The sequence below is a fragment of the Lichenostomus cassidix genome, chromosome 3, assembly GCF_008360975.1.
Source record: "Lichenostomus cassidix isolate B80296 chromosome 3, HeHo_3.0, whole genome shotgun sequence".
Taxonomy (NCBI): domain Eukaryota; kingdom Metazoa; phylum Chordata; class Aves; order Passeriformes; family Meliphagidae; genus Lichenostomus; species Lichenostomus cassidix.
The window spans coordinates 268,203-287,619 of record NC_139483.1 but is presented as its reverse complement, the minus strand read 5'-3'; the positions used below and the strand labels follow the sequence as shown (position 1 = coordinate 287,619).

The 19,417-nt window shown below is 45.1% G+C and overlaps 1 protein-coding gene and 1 long non-coding RNA gene across 3 annotated transcripts in view; one reads left to right on the top strand and one right to left on the bottom strand.

The window, feature by feature from the left end:
* Nucleotides 1-18,390, top strand: part of LOC146438833 (uncharacterized) — a 44,438-nt gene extending 26,048 nt beyond the window's left edge. Inside the window, exons 4-10 of one of the 2 annotated variants that reach the window (XR_014850504.1) lie at nt 1,865-1,957; nt 7,631-7,885; nt 8,056-8,184; nt 9,548-9,654; nt 10,038-10,125; nt 11,685-12,007; nt 12,354-18,390. This is a non-coding gene — a long non-coding RNA (uncharacterized LOC146438833). Of the gene's footprint in view, nt 1-1,864; nt 1,958-7,630; nt 7,886-8,055; nt 8,185-9,547; nt 9,655-10,037; nt 10,126-11,684 lie in introns of both variants that reach the window. The other variant, XR_014850503.1, reaches the window with a different exon arrangement.
* The window catches only part of BMP2 (bone morphogenetic protein 2), a 67,473-nt gene continuing 49,351 nt past the window's right edge, over nt 1,296-19,417 (bottom strand). The window contains exon 4 of the mRNA XM_085053966.1: nt 1,296-3,198. Coding sequence (XP_084910092.1) covers nt 3,078-3,198 — 121 coding nt within the window. The 3' untranslated portion in view covers nt 1,296-3,077. The remainder of the gene's footprint in view (nt 3,199-19,417) is intronic.

The following is a 19,417-nucleotide window of genomic DNA, read 5'->3' as shown; positions in this document are numbered from 1 at the left end:
TGAAGAAGGGAGTGAACAGTTAAGAAACCAGGTTGCTAATAGACCGAGAACTTCCCAAAGAACATTGAAAGGCTGTAGGAGCCTTGAAGAGCCAGGAAACCAGCAGAGATCGGTATCAGGCAGCAATGAGCTTACAGGCTAGAGGCTTGAAGAGAGGCTTGATCACATCTCCATCAAAAGAGGAAGGGAAATGTGGAAATGAGGCAGATGTATCCAGATATCTTCTGGCTGAAATTTGAAGCTGAACATTTTTTACTTTATGTGGTGGTGGGGAACAGCAGCAGTAGCTTCCTGCAGAGTAACACTCCAAAGCTTCTCTAAGAGCTCCTGTATTCCCTGAGTGGCTGGGGGCAAGTGTTGGAAAAAATAGGCTGTAGTTATAAAAGAAATGAGCAGGAGGGTGTCTGGCAGCCTTTGCCACGTACAGGAGTAGATTAGGGGATCCTGCTGTGTCCTGTAGTTCAGGAACCAGTGATCTGGATTCCTTCAGCCGCAGCAACGTTAAGGACAGCTGCATCTTCTTATCTCATCAAGCACTGAGCCCCATCAGTGAGGGTAAAGCATTTGGGAGGGTATAGTGCTTCAAGACTCAACTCTGAATAGAATGAGCTATTTGGGCCAGCTTGAGCTACCTCTTCTCTTGCCCCTTGCCTCCACTGTATCATTCAGGACGACAGCATCAGAATTACCCGATCCTCTCATTTCTCCTTTAAATCAGAAAGAAACCCAAACAAGTAATGTACCAAGAGCCCATGAGTGAGTGCAAATGAAACGCTGCAATTTCCCAGAGCATCACTCAGAGTCTGCTCCCTGGACCAGGGCTGTGAGGGACTCAGCACCAGGCTGGGCTGGACCCAATAGCTGTCTGTTTCATGAGTCCTATCAGATATGATCTGTCCATACACAAGCCATGTTTTACTTATAAAGTAAATTGCATTACATGGGCTATAATGTACAATTTCAAAGCAGACCCACCTTAAAAACATTTTGTTTAATAAAATAACTTAATTAGAAGAGAGCTTCTGGCAGATGTGGTTGAGGCTCTGATAATTTTTCCTTCTCAAATAATTTTCTCTGTTTATTATACTTAATTATAGTGTAATTATGTGTCCATCCTCTAGGCAAATTATGCAATCAGGAAATGTGAGTGGATCATTTGCCACTGCTGTTGGGACCAGTGTTTACTTCTCTAGTACAAAATATGAGCATAATTTCTATTATTTATAGTATTAGGTATATGCATATATATAAAACAAGTTTCAAACAGAATGAAGAATTGGTGTAAATATTTTACTGGCACTCGTTTTTGCATCATCCACTCAATTAATTTGTGGCCTACTAATAATGGAGGCACCCAAAGCTCAGGTAAGTAAAATCTTTACCACGAATTTTCTCAAACACAAACACATGGCTGAGGAGTGTGGAAGTTGCACAGCTGGGCTTTAATTTTGGTAGGAGGATTATTATTACTTTTAAGAGCTGTTTCTGTGTTTCACTTCCTAATATTCCAGGTTTTCTTAGCATAATAAGAGAGAAAGGAACTCCACAATACCCAGTAGTGGGGTGTGGATTTGTGTTCACATCATGGGTTCAGACGAATCTATTTTTAACCATGTGCTTCATGAACTTTCTAGCCATGGAAGCCCTGACCTTAGAGGACTGGGTTGTTTGTTCTTCCTTTTGTTTCCTGTGATGGGGGTTGACAGATCATGTTTGAACATACCAAAATGTGAAGCCAAATGTCCAAATCTTGAAAACCGTCCTGAGATGGATGTTTTCTCCTTCTTTGGCCATCTCTCAGCATGAACACAAACTGAATTCCCACTTGGCAATTTCAGCTTCTCTCTCTGTGCTTATTTTGCAGAATGAAGCCACTCTCAGTGGTGGAGCAGGTGGGGGAGGTGACACATCTACTGGTGGAGCTCAGCCCCCTGTGTTTGTTACAGCTAGCAGAGAGGTGAGACATCCACCTCACCATCCCACGCAGAGAAGGAGAAAGAAGTTGATTCCTGATCATCCTCACCAGCCCTGCAGCTGCCCCATGGCCTCAAGCAGCCTTTCCCTCTCCCCACCCTCAAAATGCAACCACTGCCCCATTTCTTCCTCTCCCAGAGAGGAGAACTGTCAGTTGTGGTCTCTGAGGGATAGGCACTGCCCCAGCCAGCCTGGAATAAAGCTACAAAGTGGAGAATCAAAGCCCAGATCCAGGCAGATACTTTGCGGTAACCTAAGATCCAATGAATATCTGGGGAGATTTTTCAAAGGAGCCAGCGAATATCCCAGGTAGGGGCTGTTGCTCCATCCTGACCTGCTGGGGAGCTGCATTCACACACGCACAGGTGGGCCAAATCAGCCCAAACAGGGTGAAAATAGCCCAGCCACCATTCCCAGTGCTGGCTGTAGCAGCAGATGAGACATAGCAGATGGGATGCCATGTGCCAAGAGCCCCAAGCCTGGAGCAGGCAGCAGCTCCTTGGAGAGCCGAGGGACCACAAGACCAGGCACTGACTCAGACCACAGCAAGGCGGCTTCTCCCAGAGCAGGATGAGATGGAAGCAGTAGGTACGTAAGCTGTTTTTGTTTTTTCCTGATGTTATCCCCATTTTCCCAGGTCCCAGGTTCAGACAGCCGTCTGCCATGTGCTTTGGCCAGACACTGAGACGCTAACCATGGGCTGGCATTGCTGTCATGGGCAAAGGGACAATGCCATGGATTGTCTGGGCCGTGCCAGCCTGTTCCCACAGGGGTTTTGCATGGGGTGAATGAAGTAGGTTGGGACTGGGTGAAGAGTGCTCTGGCTCTGGCCCCCTGCCAGAGGAGGATTTGTCCATTATAGTCTCACTTCCTTTTGGGGTGTGGCCTGAAAGGGAGCATTGGAATATTTGTTGGGAGTTTTCCACATTTTGTTACAAAACCCTTGGGTTTTCCATGCCTTGAATTTGGGAGTAGATACCTTAGTAAGCAATTTTACAGGTGACTGGCTCCAAGGTGATGCTTCTCCCCTGTTGGTTTGTAAATGCTGTGGAATTAATGGTGTATTTAAATATTTCTGAGCAAAGGGGAAGCTGTGGTGCAGTTTACCTGAGGTCAGGAAGGAGTCTGAAAGGACTTGGAGCAGGAGTCAGACTGCCTAGTCCCCAGCAGCCAGGCACTGTCCATTCTTCCTGTCCTTTCCTGGTTTTGTTTCTACTTGCATTCCTAGGGGTGAAAATGAAAGGAGTGAAAACTAAATGTGGATTATAAACTCCAGGACCTGTGCTAGGGGAATCTGCAACCCAGTGCAAGTGGATGTATTTGATTCAGTATTGGCCACTGATTCTTAAAGAACTTCTTGTCTCGGAGTGAACTGGTTCAAAAACCAGCCCAGGAGCTGAGACCCTACAGCTCTGAGTGAGGACAAGGGCCACCCTTCCTACCTGAGTTTTAATCAGTTGAATTTCAGTTACTGAGAATCCATAAAGGAAGCCTGGCCTATTTTTGTATCTTGGAGCCCCCCTGAAAGCCTCAGTCCCAGCACTGCTTCAGCACATGCTGAGCCTCACACAGTGTCCGGGGGAGCATTGCACCCATATCTAAGTTGTCGTGAGCTAAAGCCAGCAGAAGTAGCTTTCTATTCACACGTTCAGTTTTCATGTCGACATGCCAGAATGACATGAGGCAGCAGATGGATGCAGAGCAGGAAGAATATTTGGACATATTAGGCAATGGGGATTGGTCCATTCAGCTCACACATCTCCAGCTGAGACATCACGAGGCTGCAAAGGACCAAACTGGAAGTTTCTCATGAGTGGGAAGCAAAATGGGCCTTGCCCACGTTTATTGAATATGTTATTTAAACCACCACCTCCTGTCCCAGGCTGCAAAACCCAAAACCTGCCCTTTAAATTGCTAGTAGAATGACACCATTTTGACTGGGTTCACAGTCTTTCTCAGAGCTGACACCTTTCCCCTCTGGGGAAGGGCTGAACAACAGACATCCAGCGCAAATCCTGTGTCAACAGCTAAAAGTAAAACACACTTTTCAGTCAGCTATGGGATATGTTTCCCAAATACTCGTATCTCTGGTCCTCTCTACTTTGTTTGTGAAACTATTACTTTGCATGATAGAATGGAGCAACACTTGACCATCTGAGAGCAATGCCATCCATTTATAATTTAAGTTGCTTCACTCACTCTTCCATCAGCAAAAGGAATGGAGCTTCCTTCTTGTTTCCCTTGATCCCTCAGCCCTGTGCTAGAAAGGCAAGGTCAGAAGCAGCCATGGGGGTGTGAACTGTATCCTGAACTGGATTTTGAGTTTTGAGTGCTTGTGAGTAAGATTGCTTCAAAACTAGGATATTTCCCAGTTATGTGTGAGCAAAGGGATAAAGAACTCAATAAATACCAGATGGGAGGGGAGACTGGGTATCATCCTATATGCAAGTGCCCCTTTCACCTCCAGCAATGCCTGGGGACTGGGATCACATCACCCGGGCATTGTGCCCTGGGGAATCACCGCCAAGGTCAATGTCCCTGCAGTCACCAAAGCAGCACCACACATGCATCTAATGATTGTGAGGGAGGTGCTGAGCCCAAGTATGTCCAGCGTGGAGAGTCCTCTTCTGAGATCACCCCTGAGGGATGCCTCATCCTGGGGACCAAGCCACCTCTGCATCCCCATTGCTGGTTCTCCTAGAAACTCGATCCAGGGAAACTACCATTTGAAACTATTCTTCTATGCCAAGACAAATACCCAGACTTGAACTCCTGTTTATCCATTCTTGGTGAGTGTAGTCAGACAATGAAGGCCTGGATGCTGGAGTTTATGGCTTAAATCAGTGGGATTATTCATGAGTTGAGAGATAACCATGTGCTTTTATGCTTGGCTGGAGCAGCGTCTCAAACTGGCAGCTGGGAGTCAAAAGCTCTGAGTCACCAGGTCCCTCCTCTCTCTCCTTCCTGTGTGACCAGTCTGCCCATGTCTGCTTCCCTCCCTGCCGCATAAGGAGGATGACAATCACTTTTATCTGATGGTTGCTTTCAAATGGCCCTAAAGGCCTCTTCTGGCCTGAGGAAAATTCAGTAGAAGCTTGGACTAGCGTAGAAAGACGGGAGGACATTTAACTAATGAAAGTGCTGGGGCTCAGGAACGCAATTAAATCCTTTCTTCCTCCCCACATTCCCACACAGGCTAGTGGTGATGGCTGCAAAATCTTCTACAGGCAGAGAAGAGTGGGAGGCCATGGAAAGAGTGAGACAAGGCCCTCTGAGCTGGGGGAAGGCTCTGTGGAGTGGTGGTTGGGGTGACCAGCACAGCAGGTTCCTAGCAGTAGTTCCACCTTTCAATTAAAAATTTGATCCTGCAAGCCTCTGCTTCACATACGTACTTTGTAAAACAAAAACATGCACAAAAACTAGAGACAAAGAGAGATACACGGGCCAATTGCATTTATTTTATGCCCCAATTTACAGTAAGTTCCCAGAGAAGAGACTAAGAGGGTTTTTCACGTTTAGCATGTACCTCTCTGAACAAAAGATGAAGCTCCATCTTTAAATATAGGCTCCATCCCTTCTCCTGCTGCTTGTGTGCAGTGTTGGTCAGTACTGCTATGGAGTCTCTCCCCCTGTGGACCTGCGCAGAGGAGGCAGAGCAGCACCAACTTGCAGGACCCACTCAGTGCTGAGCTTTAGGAGAGACAAGCAGTGCCAGCTTGCCAGGGTGCAAAGGGCTGACTGGATCGAGGGCTGATGGTGCCTTTGCCTGGTCCAGCTGCCCCTTTGCCACCATTCCTGGGAGGAGAAGTTGCTCCTGCAGCTCTGCTTCAGTGCACCCCCCTTTTTAGGAGAAGCTGGCTTTGGCATATGCCTGTAAGATGGGTTGTTCTGCACCTCCCTGTTGGTTAGCAAGTCAAATAGGAGAGTGTGAGAAACCTTGTGCAGCTACAGCCGCTGTGCCCAGGAGAGTGTGCGGGCAGAGGAGCTGTGGGCATCCCCCCAGCTGCCCCAGCACTAGTAAATACAACTGCTCTCACTTTTCATTGATAGACATCAAAAAGCAATTAAGAGTCAAGCTCTTCAAATTGATAGTCTCCTGAATTTGAAACATTTTTCATTATTTGGCTGGTGTCACTGCCTAGATTAGATTGTTTTTTTAAGGGAAGGTTAAAATAAACAGTATTTATGGTTTAATTATTTGAATGACTAAGAACCTCCAGCTTTATTTTAACTTCACAGAGGACCGGGAGATGTTTTTAATGATATGTTTTACTCACATAGGACCTTTCATCCAAGGAGCTCAAACTGCTTTTCAAATAATTAATTAATCCTTGTACCTCTCCATGAGACAGTTATTATCTCTGATGTTACTGATGGATAAGCAAAGGCACAAAGACGTCAAAGCACAAACTGTTTTCCAAATATTAATTAACTAATTCTCTCACCACTCTGTGAGACTGTTACTATCTGTGCCACTACCAATGGGTAAACTAAGGCACAAATCTGCAAGTAACTCACCTGAGGCCATGCAGGTGAGTCAGGAGCAGAACTGAGAATAGCTATGAGCAGTCTCTGAGCTCATTGTTTCCAGCAAGGCCTATGCCGTATTCCTGACAATGGGTAGTGCATTCCCTGGTGTGAAGCACAGCTGAAACCAGATGCTTTATGAAAATATTTCCTCTGGTCTGTCTTCATCCATCGGAGATCATGTTTGCCCACATCAATCTACAGTTTCGTTTGAACTTGTGGCTGGCAGAAGCCACAGTAACTATGAGGAGAAATGGTTGGTTTAAAGGACCTGGGGAGCTTTGAGATACTCTGGTGGTGAGGCTGTCCAGCAGCACACAGTGGTTCTAGAGCTCATCCCTGTGCCCATCCTGTGTGGCATCCTCAGGCCTGGGCAGCCTCAGGCTCAGGCAGGCACTGGATTCCACATGCAGGGCATGCATCGCTCCTGTCTCCTCTGTCCCAGCCTGCAGCCCTAGAACAAGCGTGTGCAGGGCCCCAGGTGTAATCACACAAGCTGCTGTACCTCTGTGTGTGTACTGCCCTATTTACCCACCTTCTCCTTTGGCACATGGCAGTGGGATGTTTTTAAGGGTCTGTGCAAGAGAATGTGGAGAAACGTGGGGACCCCGCGGGCTGGGGCCTCTCAGCCACCAAACCCACCTCATCCCTTGCACAGTCCATTAGCTCAGACTTGGTGTGTGTTTATCCCATGGAGCAAAAGCTCTCTGTCCTCCCTAAGGGAAAGAGGAAAAGGCAGGAACCTGGAGGCACTCTTTGCCCTAAGGAAGGGTCCAGCTGTAGGATTCTCTGCACAAGCACCTGAACCCTCACCACAAGCACATCCCAGCTGAGCTATTCCAAACATGAGCTTGGCCCCATCAAATGCAGTCTCATTTCCACATGGAAGGAATATGTGGAGGAATATGAAGCTATCTCATCTGTATTGATAAAAATTTGGCATTACTTTCCCCCAGTTATCTAAGCTTTCTGTGTACATTAATCACAACACAAAAACCTGGAAGATGGGGCGCATCTCAGCTGTCTTTCTGGGGGTGGGTTTTTTAAGGGTTGTTTTTTAGGTTTGGGGGTTTGGGGGGATTTTTTTTGGTTGGTTTTTGTTTTTTTCCCCTAAAGTTCCTTTTTCCAGTTCCAGTCTGCTGGGGTCTGATTTGTCCCTCCCCCGTGCAATTTGGATGCCTTGCTCTTCATGCTCCAGCTCTGATGCGAGCACTTTGGGTGCCATGTTTGCCAAAGCTGGCACAAGTACCCAGTGCTCGTCTAGACACACTCTAACTGTGGCACTAATGCCAGGCTTCCACAGGCTGAGCCCAGCGTTTGTCAGAGCTCTGCCTGCGGTCAGCACTTTGATCTTTATCCTTGAAAACCACAGCCACTGACAAAGGTAAGATGAATTTCTGACTTTGAAAGACTTTTATGGTATTCCCCTGTTTTGGTTTGTGTTTCGGGTTGTTTTTTTTTTTTTTTCTCCTCTCCTCTCCTCTCCTCTCCTCTCCTCTCCTCTCCTCTCCTCTCCTCTCCTCTCCTCTCCTCTCCTCTCCTCTGCTCTTCCAGCTGAACTTCATCATAAAGCTTCTGATTACAGCTGCAGCTCCAGGACCAGAGAGAGGTCATGCTGTCCTGCTTTCTGCTGGTTTAAAATCTGAGGGGGAAACCCTGGGACACTTATGAGACAGTCTGCCAGTGAGTGAAACGTAAACTGTAATGGGAATCAGAGATAGAGGGCCCTCAGAATGTGGTCTCATACCCTCTTTAAAAAAAACAAACCAAAACAAAATCATCCTCAACAGGGCCAAGTGCCAAGAGCAGGAGAGAATGAAACTATTTGGTGTTAGATTTCTAGCTGGAAATCTGCAGCCTGCCATGCACTGCTATTTCCCTCCATGTAGCACTGGTTGAGCAGAGGCAAAGGCCTTTTATCAGACATTGTATAGGCATATTGTAAGAGATTGCCCTGCCTGGAGGTGCTCATCATTATGTAAACATGTTAAGCAAATCCAGCATTGCTGCTCCATCTCGTTGATGGGAAGGGTCACACAGGACACCTGAATTCCTTGAAGTGCTCCAGGTGCCTTCATGGCAGTGATCTCATCAAGGTTGTCAAAGGTGGCATCTTTGCTGATGAGCTGTTGGCTCCAAAAATGACAGCTGTGCTGTCACATGCAGCTGGACAGCAGTGCGTCTTGTGTGCGACCATTTCTGACTCTTTTCGCTGCTCCAAGTTGGAGGGATAGGCTCACTGAGGGAAGTGCTGCAGATCTCTTAGCAGCTCTCTCTGCTAGAGAAAGTCAGCAGCTTCGAGCCAGACTTTTGTCTTCATAAGGTTATAAAAGGCAGTTTTGAGATGACTTATCCCTTTGAATTTACTGGCGGAAGCACTTTACATGAGGGATGTTCAGTAAGCTACTTCCACCAACCTGGATGAATTTCAATGGAAACAGAGGAGGGGGGTCCTTCCACTGGGCCTGGAATAAGAGCAGTGATGGCCAATCCCAAATTGAGAACGTTCCACAGAGAATTTTGGCATGTCCAGCTCCTGGCTAGGAAAGCCCATTTGTCAAAAATGGGCCTTGTTAAACAAGCACGCCCAAAACAAATCTGCCTTTGAGGTGACTGGCTCAAAGTTGGAGCTGGCTGAAAACTTTCCTCTTCTCATATATAAATACCACATATACATACACATGGTTGGCAAGGAGAACCTTGTATGGGTGGTATGTCTGCTTTAGATAGAAGGATGTTTACATTTTATGTGCATTAACTCACATAGCTACATATCCCTAATATCCAAAAAATTGTTTTTTCCTGTTTTTTCCAAACACTTCACCAGTTGATTCACAGATGCCAAATGTTGAGACAATATGTTAAATAGAAATGTTGACAGTTTCCCATGGACAATTTTCTGCAGCCTTGGAGAAGCTCTACTCAACATTTGTTTTGAGATTCGAAGGAATTTGATTAACATTTTGCTGTTGCCCATTTCTGAGTACTCTGAGTTGAGCTGGGACAGAGAAGCACTTGATGAGTAAAGCTCTTCTTGTATTTACAGTCTCGTCAAAACAATGAAGTAGCAGGAATCTCCTTGGAGAGCAATGGATCACAGCACTAGTCAAGATGATTTCCAAATCAAAGATGACTTCCAAAGGAGCAGCAAGGGTATAGTTTATGAGCCAATCAAGCCGATGGCAAAAATTCCAATTTCTGCACAATATTCTTAATGGAGCCTCTGAAATTTTGGAGCTTCACATATTGTATATTATATACTATATTTTATATTATATTGTGGCTAAAAGGTCCTGTGCCAATTCAGCATCTGTGTGCCTTACAGAGGAATGACCCTAAAAAGGAGTGATGAAAAAGGTCAGTCTAGTTTAAAAACAAATACCACGTTTCTAATAAGACCAAATGGAGAATGAAGAATTCAGTACTTAATACTGACACCTGCCACTTGGAAAATATCTCCACCACTAGAAAAAAATATCTGTGAGAGTTTGGAAAATTTTGGTCACTGATTTGTTCCTCCTTTGTTTCCATTTCAGTCACTGGTCCATCTGTCCAATGACAGCACTGACATTGCTAAATGTCATGAAGTGAAGCTGCCGGAGTTGCTCCATGTGCTGGTTCCAGGTGAGATGGCAGCAGGAACAGCTATAATTCTTACCAAAACAAAACAAGAGAAAAGAAGTATTTGCTAATGTTATTGGACATAGTTGTTAGGTCCCAGAGATTAGTCAGAGTACCCATAAATATCAGTCACTGAACTCTGATTTCCAAGTTCTTTGCTCCCAACTCCCACTGGCTGTGAAAACCCAGCCAAGCTCTGGCTGTTGTGCTGGGAAAACATTCTGGGATTTGCCCAGTTCTTGGTCCCCAACAGCCCATTTCAGGAGGGGAAGCAAGAGGCTCATCTGTATTGCTCATCCCCTGGTAGGAAAATGCCCACATTGTAAATGCTGTGGCACAGGTGACCCCTTGAGCTCCGTTCCAGATGTCACATCATTCAGAAGGGATCAGCCCCAGAGTGACAAAGCAGATGTGGAGGCTGATAAAACACCTAGGGCAAGTACCATAAGTGCTCAGGTCAGTTTTCTCTCTTCTCTGCATGTGTCTGTTGGGAACCAAGATGACAGAGTCCTGGTCCCGATAAATATGGCAGTTCTGACACTGTCATTGAAGAAAATCCAGTTTCCGAGAAAAAACCTCAGACAAAACAACCAACCCAAAATATTTATCACTTCACACTATGTTAATGCAAACAAAAACATTGCATGCTACCATAAATTCATTACTGAGTCTTACCAGAACAAACTGATTTTTCCACGTGGCCAGTTTCAAGCTGGAAGGGTTTGGGTTGGTTTTGCTACTAATATTCTTTCATAACTGAGAAGGCATTTTTCAATTGAATGAAAAGCTTGGCCTCCAAAAATGTCCAGTTTCATTGAAAGATTTAGAGGTTTCAACAAGAAAAAACTAAGACCAGCAATTCAATGATTGCCTGAGTGAGATATTTCTTCAGTATTTTCCTCTCCCCATCACCTCAAAAAAGTCAAAAAGTAAAATATTAACTGAAAGAACCAAATCCGTCCATGTCATCAACATTTTTCATGGGGGACATCTGTAGTCCCTGGCTACCTCCACCATTTACCTTGCAATAACGATATGTTTATGTGTTAACCCCGAAATTAGCTCAGCTGAGCTGGAAATGCCCACAATGACTATCCGAGGGACATATTTGTACCTGCAGAGCAGGACTGGGGGCAGTCACACACAGGCAGGGCCAGCCCAGGAGTCCCCTGGATTTGCAGAAGCAAACAGAGCTCAGCCAAGCCTGGCTGAATGGTACCATTTGAGCCTCAAAGGAGAGCCCAAGTGCCAGCCAGCACAAAGAGACAAGAAGCACCCCCAGAGAAGGGCACAAAGGTAGTACTGATGAGCAGCGCTTGGCTTTGCTCCCACAGGGGTCACAGCTGGGTTCTCTATTAAATTTTTCTCAACACAGCAGTATTGAGAATTATACCAAATTACTCACTAGTATTTGACAGTCCTGGCACAAGCAAAGACAGTCAAAGGCTCTGTTATCTACTTTTATAAGCTGGAGAATTTGGCTCTGATGAGACAAAGGTCCAGCAGAGCATGTGGGGAGTATCACTCATGTGAGTAAAGTGGTACTTTTGTCTCTCTTTAAGGTGCATCCTGGGCTTAGCTACAAGAGCCTCCATCTGGAAATACCACTGATTGGTAAAACGATGCCTATTCTGAATTTTAAAAAAATTATCTATTATACTACACGGAGAAACTATTTCTGTTTCACTGCCAGTATCCTGTTGGAGCTGAAGTTCCAGTGTGACACAAAGCATCCAGGTTCATCAAACCAGGTCATCAGCCTGGCAAAGTTATTCCCAATCATTTCTCTGTTAAATTTCAATGCCCCAACCTATCAGCTCAAATTGAGTTGGGAAGAGGTAAAGCAACAAGAATGAGCAGTTTTTAAGGTTGCACCAAGTAAAAGGTAAGAGAATATAATAAATTTTATTTCATGCCTTCTTGCCAATTGCTAGAAATGTGCAGTCCATATGAATGCATATAACAAAGAGGGAATGTTGGGAAAACCAGTAAAGATTTTGTGGTCTTAACTATAATGAATGTAGTTTGATACAGAGTCTGTTTTTCACTGCATGGCAAAATGAATCATAAAATACTGGACCTTGAAACGCCTGCATTTTTTAACAATAGCCTGGGGACAGTTTACAGTGTAATGAATCGTAATTAACCCACCTTCAAAATCTTTTATGAGTATTTTGCCAATTAGCTTCGCATGCTTGCTAATGACTCATGGCCAGCGCGTGTCTTTACAGAGCAGGGTTTACAGCACACACCAGCCTGGGAAGGCAGCAGAGGGACACAGGATGGGGAGGGAGATGCAGGGAAGACCAAACTGGTCCTGGCAACCTACATATTGCAGCATTCATAGAGCCTTTGCTGCTCGCCCAGCCCCAAAATAACTGCAATAATGTATAGTGACGTCAAAAAGCTTTGGTTTCCAAAGGATTGCAAGGAATGCAAAGGGCTCAAGTCCTGACATCTGTTGTTACTTAGTACTAACATATATAATGCTGCTAATTGCCGAGCCATCTTTGTTTTCCTTACTTAGCACTAGGGTTAGAATTATTTTATTTTTGTGGTTCATGGCTTCCTGCCACTTGCAACACAAAGCCCACTCTAAAGAAAATAAAACAACTACCAGGCTGCTTACTAACAGTGTGTGGAGGGCTGGGGCTGTTTCTTCCCACCCCACCCCCCACCCCCCGTCTGTTTTAGGTTGTGTTTTTGTTGTTTTTTGGGGTTTTATTAATTAAGGTAAGAAGAGACAGCAGAGCTGTGATGTGACCAGTGTCGCACTAAAAGGCCACATGGGCCATTATCCCATCTCCCAGCATAGCCAGGAGGCAATGCAGTCAATGCAAAATCAATCCCTCCCCTGCTGTACCCTCCTCGCTCCAGGCAATCCGCGGTTTATGGACTTCCCAAAGCAGAGGCTGCTTCCAGACCAGTGTGTTTTAACAGCCACCCATGGATCTATCCTCCTCAAATGTTTTTGATCCCTTTCTCAAGCCATTTATAACTTTTGGCTTCTGCAACATCCTGTGGCAATGAGTTCCACAATTTAATTATACTTTGTATGAAAAAGTACTTCCTTCTCTTGGTTTAATCTTCTTGTGTGACAGCACCAGCAGGTCCCTCTAATTCGTAGGAGAATCAGTGAACAGCATGTTCCTATTTGCTTTTTTCTATGTCAGTCATGATCTTTACTGAACCTCCTGCTTCTGTCACCCCCTTCCACCCTGAAGGCTCCACATCTGCTTATTTTTCCATCTTTGTGGAGCTGTTGCACATCTCTCCTCATCCTGAATGCTTTCCTCCCTGTGTTTTCCAGTTCAGCTCAACTCTTCTGGAGTTCCATGGCCAGAAAACACACTACCATGGAGATGCAGTTTCACTGAGGAGCACTGTAATTAGGTTTTCTGATTTGTTCCTGCCTCTTTGCCAGCTCATTCCTGACATGATGGTTGTCTCTTCAGATAGACTTTAAATGATATTTGCAGAGGCTTCCCAGCCCTCTTTGCTCAGTGTTATTTTTAGGGCTCATCTGTGTGGAAGTACAGTGAGGGTGAGTTTTCTGCATGTGCTCTGCCTTTGTTGACACTGCCCTGCATCAGCCATTTCACAGCCCAGCCACTCAGGATCATGAACCCTTTCAGTAGTGCCTTGTAGCAGATTTGCATCATCTGCAAAATTTCTCTTCTCTCTGTTCATCCTTTTTATGAGACTACTTATGAATATGTCTGAACACTATCAAATTAGTATTTCAGCAACAACTCAGTTCTAAGTAATGCTGAAACCTTTCTCACACAAAAACGTGTGGCACACACGAGCCAAGGCCTTGAGGGGTTCCACCAGTGACCTCTGGTGACCAGTGACCAGTGACTGTGACCATTCAGAGATTTATACCCATCCTCCAAAGAGACAGCTTCTAACTCCTTATAACTGCAGGAAAAAAACTTTCTGTTCTCATCTCTAATCAGGAAGCCTTGTTGCAGACAGATTTTAGGCATTTGTGTTTATTGACATGACTCTCTGATCTCCTCTGAGCATGTTATCAATATTGAGTGGGTAAGTAGGAGAAATCAGTGATAAGAAGGCCCATCTGGTGTGTCAAGTATTTAATTCCCCAGCCAGGGATGTGTCATTCATCAACTTACTATTTTTAGTAACTCTTAGTCTGTCCCTGTTGGTCACGCAGACCATGGAACAGAGGTTGGTAAGAAAGGCTCAGCTACAACAGTGCTTTTTATTGCCAGATACAGAATCACTTCTGTTCGTAGGTGAACTGCACATCTTTTGCACTGACTTCCTAAAGTTCAGCAGCCAAACCCACAGAATCTGTCATGAATGCCCTATTGCAGGAGGCCTGAGAGGTGGGCTTGGCTTGGTGTGCCTGGGCAATACCCATTGCTGCTCTCAGCTGTCCTCTTTCCAGGGGATTCTCAACTACACTGGAAGTGAGTTCACCTAAAAGTGCCCTGCAGGCGCACACTGGCTGAAGAGATTGTTCCCTTTGCCGTACCATGGTACAGATCCAGTTCTCCTGGAGGCTTAGCCCTCATGGCAGTGTGAAACCCCACGGGGCAGTTAGCACTGCCAGGCCATTTCCTTGTGTCACAAAATGTCGCCACTGCTCTGTTTCCCCACATCATTCTCACTTCCCCGTCAGTCAGCTGTCCCAGGGTTTGGCAGGAAGGGCCAAACTTGTGATAAACTTCGCCTGAGACTCAACCTGTGCCTCATCCTAGAAAACTGTATGTTTGGGCAGCATCCCTGAGATGTGACTCAGGTCTGCCCTGGCTCTGTTGTGGGGCAGGACCTGCCACATGGAATTATCAGGAATTTCTGAGCGTTACCCCTCTGGGAGCTGCTCCATGCACCTCCTTGCACCTGGTGAACCTGTTTGCTGGACATGCAGATAATCCACTGCAGAAAATTGTATCACAAACATGAGCTTGATGCTTGTAGAGAGCCTCAGTGGAAGGGGAGCCAAGATTTACTGCAGGAATTGTACAATTCTTGCTGTGACGCTTCTGAGTTGAGCACCATGTTTGGACCACAACTTTTTCCAAAGCAAAACTGCAACATCTGCGTATTTCCAACCACACTGATCCTGCTGTAGTGACTTCAACTGCAGTCCCAAATCTTCAACCTGACTTTTTCCTCTTCTTAATTCAGTGGGAGCTTTGCCTGTACTGTGGAGAACTGGACCGTATGTGTACATCCAGGTCATGGAAAAATATAATTTCTGTACTAAATGAGATCAGTATGTCCCCAGTGTGGAGAGACTGCATTTACAGTCCCAACCATTTCCACACATAGTGTGGACTTTTCCTCACTGGGCCTAATCCTGAATCAGGGAATGGTGGCATTAAATTTAATCAGAGCAAGATTATATGTGTTATTTTAGCCAATCTAACATGTACAAAAATGTGTTGAATTTTTTTTTTTTTTTAGAGTGAGAAAAATAAAACATATGGTTAGATAATCAGTGGGAATCACTAGACACCTACTCAGGAGCACTGCAAGCATGGAAATACTCAGATACATATTTGAAGTAACACCGCAGGCTTTTTGGGTGGGATTTTTTGCCCTGCTACACTACATCTGGACAAATAATTTGCATGTTGACCACTCAGGTAATGTAATCCAAAATTCTGTTGCCCATGTTGCAAACAGAAGAGGAGGAGAGAACATTTCATTCCTGTCTAAGGCAGAGCAGAGCACAGCTGTGGTGTTTCATTGCAGGCAACACCACTGGTGGAACCCAGCAGAGCATTGGCGGGGGGAGGAGGGCTGCACTGAAATTATTGCTCTTGTGCCAAAGAGCTGAGGGAGAACTAGTTCTTTTTTGCTTTTTTTTTCTTTCTTCTTCTTGACTCCAAAGCATAAAAACAACCAGTGTTCCTCCAGTGCAATAGAAACTGCACATGTGACATCAGCACACTGCCATGCTGGAAGCTGTTGTTTCTGTGCACAGAAAGGGAAGTTTAATGTGGCGGGGCGGGGGGGATGGTGGAGGTACACAGGACTTCCAGAATGGCCAGCTGAATTTTCCCATCCTGCTGCTGTGCCTTTCATCAGCTGCAGGACAGTGATCTCAGGACTGGAGCCAGTCCAGGTGTACTGAAGATGGGATAATGCATGAGTTATCATACATCCAATCACGGAATTACTGAGGTTGGAAAAGAGCTCTGAGGTCATCAAGTCCAACCTTGATCACCACCTTGTCAACCAGACCATGGCACTGAGTGCCATATCCAGTCATTTCTTTAACAACTCTAAGGACAGTGACTCCACCACCTCCCTGGGCAGCCCACTCCAATGTTTACCAACCCCACCAGTGAGGAAATTCTTCCTGATATCCAGCCTGAACCTATCAAAACTCTCAGGACGGATCCAATCCCATCGTGGATTAGCATCTCTCTTTTTTATCTATTTTAGCACTTGGTGGAGATTTGAAAGGCTGGAAGTGGCCACTGCACCCTTGAATAAAATGCTATCCATTTTACAACGGGCCAATTCATGCATTTGTCTGTAAATTCCACAGTGCCTCGTTGTTTAAATGCTTGCTCCTTATTTAGGATTATTCACTAAGGTCTTTTATTCTTGACATTACCCACGGTTTAAAAAAGAACCTTTCTCTGTGTGACAAGCTGTACATGAAGCAGCTCCTCAGGCTGGGGTAGTGTAGTGGCTCCCCTTGGATCAGTGACGCTGAACTAAGGACAGGGTTTTTGGGAGGGTCTTTGTGGTTACTTGCATTCTTTTGGTCTGAGCATTCATTTCTTAGGCAGAAACATCATTTTTATATATTGTCTTTTTTTCCTGATAAACAGATTTTTTGATGGCCTTTCAGAACAATTGTTGGGAACCTGTCTCTGATTCCAGCCTAAATCCATCTATGGCATCTCTTACTAGTCTTGCACCACTGCACCCCTTTGCCTAAAGGGTTCTTCTTCACTTTAGATAAGGACACAGAGCTACAACATACTCTAGGTTATAGCACTACCAAGCAACCCAGGGATTTCTGCCAACTTGGAAATAAGATATGAACTAAAGAGTTTCTATTTTTGCATTAGAACAGAAACAGGTGGGAAGGACGCGTGGAATTTATCAAGCCGAATAAATACCTTTTTTCATGTTAAAATTCAAATGGAATGGAAGTTACAATCTTCCAGTGCTACTGCAGAGCAGCAATATTGGGTTTCTCCTTACTCAGCCTTTAGCAGTAAGGAACCAGATGCAATGGAGCTGGAGTGCTGGAATTTGCTTCCTAACCCTATCTAACTCTCTCCTAGCTTGGCCCTATTTTGAATTATTGCTCCACCTGGCACAGGAGATATTATTGACTCTGGAGAGAAGAGTCAAGTCTTGCAATAATTTTTTTGTAGATTGCTAACTGCAGAGTAAGAAGAGGAATGAGCTGCTGGATGGGAGAAACCAGTGGTTTTACTTATTCCTACCTAATTTATGGCAGTGAACCTCCACTCCCACACTGAGTTAGGTGCTTTGCTCAGCTCAGGTATTTGCTGTGTGTCAGCACTGAGCCAGTAGGTGGTGGAGAGACCAGTGTCACATCAAAGCTCTGCCTTTTGAGCCAGGCCTTCTCCCACCCCCTTCCTACCTCCACGTTGGAACAAACCTGAGGGAAGTGCCGCAGCTGAGGTGGAGCATTTTCCTAAGAGAACTTACTAAAGTAAAACCCACATTCAAGGTATTTTTTAAAATTCTGACACAGTATAAATGGGACAGGCTTTACCAAAGCACTTGGTTATCCATTGCCCAGAGGGTAGGAGCAGCTGCAGCACTGGTTGGACAAACATGTAATGGAATGGATGGACAGACAATCTAACAGACTCCTGACTGCCTTCACTTGCCCTTAATTCATTGTTTCCAGTAAATAGCCCTGGCTTTGTCGTTATTTTATAGCAGAAAAATATTGATCCAAGTACTGCAAATGTTGCCATCAGCACTGCCATAGACTTCACCCATGTGAAATCCCACTGGAATTAAGGGGGTTTGTCCAACTGCATCTGTTCAGCTCAACAAAGTGCCTATAACCATGACCATGAGCTGTTCCAGTAAAACGTCCTGCATGGCCCATTCCATGGGATTCACAACATCTGCAGTATTCCATGCCACAGGCACCAGGGCAGCCTGCTACTGGCAGTAAGCTCTGGGTCTAAATGAACAGAAAAGGGGATTCAAACACTTCTCCTGTTATCAAACTGCATTTTTAATTTAACTTAAGAACAGCTTTCTGTTATGTCAAGGTTTGGAGGGTTGGCCAGTGTCCTAGGGTGGAATATAGATGGATTTAAGTATTCTATTACCACCAGCTGTGGGCCGTTAGCTGCTATCACCTGCTAATGACCCACTCTGGATGACAGGCAATGGGCCATCAGGGACCCACCGTGTGACTCATGGACTTATCTCATCCCATTGTGGGATGCTCAGCCCTGGACGGAGGAGCCAGGTGTTCCCACCTGGATATAACCTGGCCTTGGGACTGCCTGAGCTAGCCCTGTCTACTGGGTTCCCAGAGGACCAGAGCTACCACTGGATCTTCAGCTGGAGACTAGACCTTCACAGGATCACCGCTTGAACTGAACTACTTCAGTTGGACTGCTACCACCACCCTAACAGGGTGTTAGGTTGTATCTGACTTTGTCAGTGTTTTTCCTTGTATTATTTCACTTATTTTTAATTTCAGTCTGGACTTGTGATCTCCCACTGGTTTGTTTTCAAACCAATACAGCCAGTAATATATATATGTGTGTGTGTGTATGTATATATATACATATGTATATATACATTTATGTGTGTATATATATATGTATTTTTTTACCATTTTATGCTTCCCAGTGTTTATTGGTTTGCAACAGAATCTGAAATCCAAAGAGCAAACTATTTGTAAAAGTTGTGTGGCTGCAAGGTCTTTGAACTCCCTGACACCAGGAGGAGATGAAAAGCTCACAAGACATGCTGTTCTCCTGAGGCTCTCAGCCCAATGACCAGGAACTGAGGCAGGTCAAATACATTTGGGGGATGGACTGAGGGGGGGAAATATTCAGGTACCGTTAAACTTTGCAACCAAACCATGTGAGGTTTGCCTGTCACTTGTCTAGACATGTTTCAAAAGGGGAATAAAATAAAAGGAAGAAAAATACCCTGTCTGGGAGTTCTTATCCAGTGACTTGTACAGCCCAAGAGCTGGGTAATTCTCCTCAACTGAATAAACATCGGAGAGAGTCTGAGAGCAATTTGGCTCCAGAGCAAATATTGTTACTGAATTCTTTGCACTTGCAATAGA